Here is a 7105-nt window from a genome sequence, read left to right on the forward strand (position 1 = left end):
CAGAGTAATTTAAGTTTGTTTCTGTGTTATCAGGACCCCTGAGGGTTAAACTAAGATCTCCAAGTTTGATCTATGTAACCCCAAAGAAATCCCTCTGATTAAACAAAGGGTTTTATTTAAAAAATTGTGATTCCCCTGTTGAACCTCCTGTCAGGCTGTTGTAATGTTACTGATCTGAAACACAGAATTATGGGATTTCCACAAGAAAAAGGCATATGTTACAATTGCATTTAACTCATTATCAGTGTTATTCTTGGGTTTATTGTCATTGTCTTGGTTGTTGTTATAAAGAGTTATCATTGTAATAAAATAGATGAACATTAATCACACCTTAATCAATAATGGACAAGAACTGATTCATAACTCATTCAGTTAGGAGCCTGTCTCTCTCACATGGTTAATGCTGTAAATAAGGTATGATCACTGTTTAAATGTCATCAGTTCCACTGACATCAGTATGTATTTGCATGATGCTGTCATACGTATGCTCCATATTTTGCTTCAGAACAAGTCCAACATAGTGTCAAGGCTGAAGCGCTCTAAAGTTTGGTTATATTTTACTAGAAAAGATGACACTAGAGGCACTTGCAACACGTGTAGAAGTTTCATTACGTCAAAAGAAGGAAATACCTCCATAATGCATAAACATTTAGCCACACAGCATGCAATTAATTTGCACTAATGTAATGTGTTTCATACACTGCTTAGGGAAGGTGGTGGTGATGAAGCATCAATAAGAGAATCAATAAGGAATCTAACTGATAAATGAGAATCAATAAGGAATCGGAATCACTAAATTCTTATCAATTCCCATCCCTAATCAGTAGTACGTTTTATGATTGTTTCCCCTTTGAAAGAAAATATTGCCCTAATGCTGTCTGCCATCCACAGGCTTCCTATTCAGTTTTGCTATTTGCCTTCAAAGCTTTAAATATTGTAGTTTACTGTACCTCAGAATAATCCAGCATAATGCATAATGGGTATGTTAGCAGATCCTTTAGATCATTAAATATTTGATCCCTGGAGATCCTCTGGTTCAAGACTTGCATATCAGTCCAACCGTCTAGCCATGTGTAGAGACACATATCTCTGAACATGGAAAAGACAAAGGAGATTTTTGTCAACTTCAGGAGAGTGCAGACCCAGCATGCTCAGCATTGCAAACGAGCCCACCCATCCGTCACAAAGCTTCTTTAGTCTGCTGCCATCATGGAGGAGACTGAGGAGTCTCTGGGCCAGGACCAGCAGACTGAAGGACAGTTTCATCCACCAGGCTGTCACAGGAAGCTGAACTCTCTCCTGTCTCTGCTTTTGATGCCTCAGTGATAATGCAGTTATTAAGATTTACAACATTATACTACCTAATGAGTTTACAAACAGGAAACAGAGTTAGTGTAAAAAGCAAGAGACCAAATACTTTTTGGTGCCCCATACTACAAGGAGGTGATTAATGACAGCTTGTGGACTTGGCACGTTTGATCTAAGGGAATATTCATAAGATACCATAAATAAATGCAAAAAACTAAAATTCTAATAATCTGAAAATAAACCTATGCTACTGACATGCATAGAAATGTCACAAGCGGTAACTGTTTAGTATTGTGAGAATGACTAGACTTCTAATATAAAAAATATACAAAATAAGTAAATAGCACTAGGCAACGATATTTGATATCAATTGTATTTTGATACTGGATTGAATTACAGAGGTTAGTAGATCAGGCAAGAAATAAAATTATAATATTCTGAAAGAAACCTATACCTTAAGGCAGGGTTTTTCAAACTTTTTATTTCCATGGACCCCCAAATATGATGATTCCTTGCAGGTGACCCCCTCGCCTAAAATATGAAGGTTACGTATTTTAAATAGGGCATAAATACGTAAACTAAAATTTTGTAATGTAAAGACATATTGTAATTCATATTACAATAAACAGACATCTGAAATTTTAACACAGCGAGACCAGTCTATTGAATTATCCATCATGAATTGAACAAATGAATCACTTGATTGATCATATTAAATGTATGCTGCCCGGTGGTTCTGATTTCAAGGGGTTTACAAAAGAGAAGTTCCTCTATAAATTTGTCCTTACCAAGGAAACGTATATAGACCATTAGCATTGCTTGATTCACTACATCAGTACTTTCATCCAACTGCAGCATGAAGTATTCACTGGCTTGCAGTTGTTCTAAAAGTTGCGATGCAATATCATCGACCATCTCACCTATGTGTCTGCTCACTATTGTCTGACAAAGGCACACAATCTACCTTTTGTACTGCTTCCTCTCCAAATAACTCCCTGACGATGTCTTTAGAAGCTGGTAATAATAATGTTTCGCCAACTGTTTAGGGCTTCTGAGCATGTGCATTGTGGAGGGATGCCAAATGTGATGCTTTTAAACACCTCTCAGGACCCACCCACCCGCCTGCTGACGAAAACACTAGACTACTGGCCCAAACACAGCTCCTGTTTAAAATAGTCAGTGGATTTTCCTGCTTCATTGGGATGTTTCTGCTGTAGATGTCGTTTGAGCTTGAATGGTTTCATGCATTCGGAGAGAATCTCTTGACGGAAAACACACTGCAGTCTCTCAACTCCCTGCTTTAAGATGCAGATAAAACCAAACGCAATATAATATTTCTCATATTTTCTACTGTCCATCTTAGTTTCATCAGATTTACACAAACTGCTTGCAGGTTCGGGATTCTTCAAAAATCTTTCCATCATTTGTAGAGCACTTACACAGCCGCTAATTGCTCCATTCAAATTAGCCTACTGTAAAATGCAAAACGATAAAAGCGTTATCAAGTTATGTAATTGTTTTTATTTCTGTCAAGTTTTTTGCGGACCCAGTTTAAAAACCCCTGCCTTAAGGTGCCTGGAAATGTGTTAACTGTTTTGTGTTGTGAGAACAGGTTTCTAATATAAAAAAATCTATAAAGCAAGTAAAAGGGACCAACAACATTTATTATCAATTGTATTTTGATACTTGATTGAATTACAATCAAGTCAGCAGAACAGGGAGTAGGCAGCACATGAGGTACTTAACTATATAAAACAGCTGCATTTAAAGAGGGAGTGTCTTTAACATTTAATCTCACACCTCAGCAGCATGTAAAACTAAGACAACTGGACATATACTGACAAACAATGAACATTTTAATCTTTTCAAAACATTTTTTCATCTAAACACTGTTTATCAGTCTGAGATTTTTCTTTTGGAAGCTTGTCACAAAATGAGCAACACATCTAGTATCATTGTATTTACTCTGTCTGGCTTCAATGAAACAATCAACTACAGAGTCACACTTTTCTCTCTCACTTTATTAAGCTATTGTGTCATTTTAGTAGTAAATGTGTCCATCATTTTAACCATAATCCTGGATGAAAACTTACATGAACCAATGTACATTTGTTTGTGTAACTTATGCATTAATGAACTTTATGGGACTGCAGGTTTTTACCCTAAATTCACTTCAGATCTTCTGTCTGATATTCAGGTAATATCATATGCAGGATGTCTTTTGCAAATCTATGTTATATATTCCTCTGCAATGGTTGGCTTTTCTGTTTTAGCTCTAATGTCTTATGACAGATATGTGGCCATATGTCGACCACTGGAGTATCACTCTGTTATGTCTCTGAGAAGGACTGCAGTGTTAGTCAGTTTGTCCTGGTTTGTACCTTTCTGCTGTACGACTATGAGCGTAACTTTGACATCCACACTGAAATTATGTGGCTCACACATTGAGAAACTCTACTGTGAGAATGGGCCAGTTATTAAACTTGCTTGTAGTTCAACAACAGCAAACGACATAGTTAGATTGATTTTTATTTGCTTCTATTGTTGCCATTTCCTCTTCATTTTAGGTTCATATGTGCAGCTGGTAAAATCAGCTGTAAAATCCAGAGAGAGCAGGAGAAAGTTTACACAGACATGTGTGCCACATTTATTGTGTTTGATTAATGTCACAGCTGCTTTGCTTTTTGATCTCATCTATTCAAGGTATGGATCATCATCTGTGCCACAGAGTGTAAAGAATTTCATGGCCATACAGTTTTTGTTAATCCCACCTATACTGAACCCTGTTATTTATGGGCTGGTCCTGACTAAAATTCGAGGTAGAATTATATCTGTTTGCATGAAGGCAGGTCAAAGTTTTAAATTGAGACTCAAGGTTTGATCTACACAACTATGGAGAAATCACCCTGACTAAAGAAAGGAATGTTTTTTTTTTTTTTTGTGTGATTCTCCTGTTGAACCTCAGGCTGTGATTATAATAATAATAATAATAATACATTTTATTTCATGGCGCCTTTCAAAGTCTCAAGGTCACCTTACAGATAGAAAAGGAAGCATACAGCATGATATACATAGAGTGCATTAAAACAACAGTAACAAGAATACATAAACGGCGGGAGAGAATGTAAAGGCAAAAGCGTGGATTATCTAGGAAGTGGGCGAAGTACAGTACAAGTAAATTGAAATACAGAAACCCAGATGACAGAACAACAAATATGAAACAGTATGAGACAATATGAAATAGGCAGAGGGTGGTAGGACATCACGGGCTGCTTTGAGAAGTTAAGAGAGTTAGGTGGAAAACGCTATACGGAACAGATATGTTTTGAGTGATGATTTAAAAGTTGATAAGTCCGGAGACGACCGGATGCGATGAGGGAGAATGTTCCAAAGGCGGGGCGCAGTGTGGCTGAAGGATCTAGCGCCCATGGTGGCCAGGCGCGCTGTAGGGGTGCAGAGGAGAGTGGAACTGGAGGAGCGGAGAGGACGAGGCGGAGAATAGATATGAAGTAGTTCAGTGATGTATGGTGGGGCAATAGAGTGGAGGGCTTTGTAGGTGAGAAGGAGGATTTTATAGTTTATACGGAAGGACACAGGGAGCCAGTGAAGTTGTTTAAGGACAGGGGTGATATGATGTGAGGATGGAGTTCTGGTGATAATTCGGGCAGCAGAGTTCTGGACAAGTTGAAGTTTGCGAAGTGATTTGAGAGGTAGACCAGTGAGGAGTGAGTTACAGTAATCCAAACGAGAGGTGACAAAGGCGTTAATGAGTATTGCCGTGCTATCGGTGGTGAGTGAGGAACGGATGCGGTTTATGTTACGGAGATGGGAGTAGGCCGACCGGGTAGTGGTATTGATATGCTGAGTGAAGGAGAGAGTACCGTCTAGGATGACACCCAGGCTTTTAACTTGGGGGGAGGGGGGGACAGTATTGTTGTCAATTTGAATGGAGAAGGTGCTGGTTTTAGAAAGGGTGGATCTGGTGCCCACGAGGAGAATTTCAGTTTTGTCAGGGTTGAGTTTCAAAAAGTTATGGGTGAACCAGGATTTGATATTATGTAAGCAGGTAAGGAGGGAGGGAGGGGGGAGGGTAGAAGATGGAGCAGCAGAGAGGTAGAGCTGGGTGTCGTCTGCATAACAGTGGAAATTGATGTTATGTTGCCTAAGGATATTTCCGAGAGGAAGGAGATAAATAATAAAGAGGAGGGGCCCCAGGACAGAGCCCTGAGGCTCGCCACAACTGACAGTAGAGGGCTGGGAGTGGAAGTTCTGGAGATGGACGGACTGGGTGCGGTCAGATAGGTAGGAGGTGAACCATGAGAGGACCGAGCCGGCTATGCCGATGGAAGCAAGGCGATGGAGGAGAATATTGTGTGAGATGGTGTCAAAAGCTGCAGTTAGGTCAAGGAGGATGAGGATGGAGACAAGGCCAGAGTCTGCGGCTACTAGGAGGTCGTTGGTGATTTTGACCAGGGCAGTTTCAGTGCTGTGAAGTTGGCGGAAACCAGATTGAAAGTGTTCGTATAGGCTATTGGCGGAAAGGTGGGTATGGACCTGGTGGTGAACAACTTTTTCCAGGATTTTGGAGAGGAACGGGAGATTGGAGATAGGGCGGAAGTTGTTAAGGTCGGCAGGATCGAGACCAGGTTTTTTTAGAATTGGTGAGATGATGGCTGTCTTGAGTGATGGGGGTACGATGCCAGAACTGAGGGAAGTGTGAATAATGTGGGTAAGATGAGGAAGGAGAGAGGGGAGACAGAGCTTGACGAGGTTGGTTGGTAGGGGGTCAAGTTTGCAGGTTGAGGGTTTGGATTTGAGGATCAGGGAAGAGATAACCGTGGTGGGTGGAATGATAAAACTTGAAAGCAGGGAGGATACTGGTAGAGAGGGAAGGGTACAGTGGAGGCAGTTCGCAGTGTCACAGATGGGGGGAAATTGCTGGTGTATATTTTCGATTTTTGATGAGAAGAAATCCAGGAAGTTATTGCACAAGGTGGTGGAGAGTGAAGGGAAGAGAGGAGTATCGGGAGGGCCCAATAAATTTTTGACAGTGGAGAAGAGGGAACGCGTGGAGCCAGAGGCGGATACAATAAGCGAGGCATAGAAGTCAGATTTTGTTTGAGTAATGGTTTGCTTGTACTTCAGTATGTGGTTTAGGTATAAGTCCTTGTGGGTGGATGAACCGGTTTTTTTGAAGAGACGTTCAAAAAGAGACGGTTTTGAGGAGGCGGAGTTCGGGTGTGTACCATGGAGCAGAGTGCGTAAAGGATACAGATCTAGTTTTGAGTGGGGCGAAGGTGTTGAGTAGATTTCGTAGCTCACAGTTGAAATTGGATAACATGTTGGAGAGGGACGGTGTGTAATTAGTACATGAAAGGTTGTTGAGAGCAGCAGTGAAGGAGGGGAGGTCGATGTTCTTTAAGTTACGGAAGGTGATGGTGCGGGAGAGGTGGGTTTTGAAGAGAGGTAGTTTGGAGTTAAAGCAGACTAGTTTGTGGTCGGAGAAGAAGGTGTCGAGGGTAGAACATGACTGAACTGTGACGCCAGAGCAGCAGACTAAGTCGAGGGTGTGTCCTAGAGAATGTGTTGGGGAGGTGATGTATTGTTGGAGCCCAAAGCTGTCCAGACAGGAAATTAGGTCTTTTGTAGCGGTGTTGTTGGGATTGTCGAAGTGGATGTTAAAATCACCAAGAAGAATTATGTTGGCTGACAGAGAGATGAGGTCAGCTAAGAGGTCAGACAGTTCGTCCAAGAAGGTCGGGTTAGGTTTTGGTGGGCGGTAGATAGTGGCCAAGAA

General features: G+C 41.0%; 1 protein-coding gene across 1 annotated transcript; it reads left to right on the top strand.

The window, feature by feature from the left end:
* Positions 1–3220: 3220 nt before the first annotated feature.
* On the top strand, positions 3221–4189 carry LOC113122965 (olfactory receptor 6N2-like). The gene has a single exon (XM_026294671.1). The coding sequence runs from the start codon at positions 3242–3244 to the stop codon at positions 4187–4189; it is 948 nt and encodes a 315-aa protein (XP_026150456.1). The 5' UTR covers positions 3221–3241.
* Positions 4190–7105: the final 2916 nt, after the last annotated feature.

This window comes from Mastacembelus armatus, chromosome 21, assembly GCF_900324485.2.
Source record: "Mastacembelus armatus chromosome 21, fMasArm1.2, whole genome shotgun sequence".
Lineage (NCBI taxonomy): Eukaryota > Metazoa > Chordata > Actinopteri > Synbranchiformes > Mastacembelidae > Mastacembelus > Mastacembelus armatus.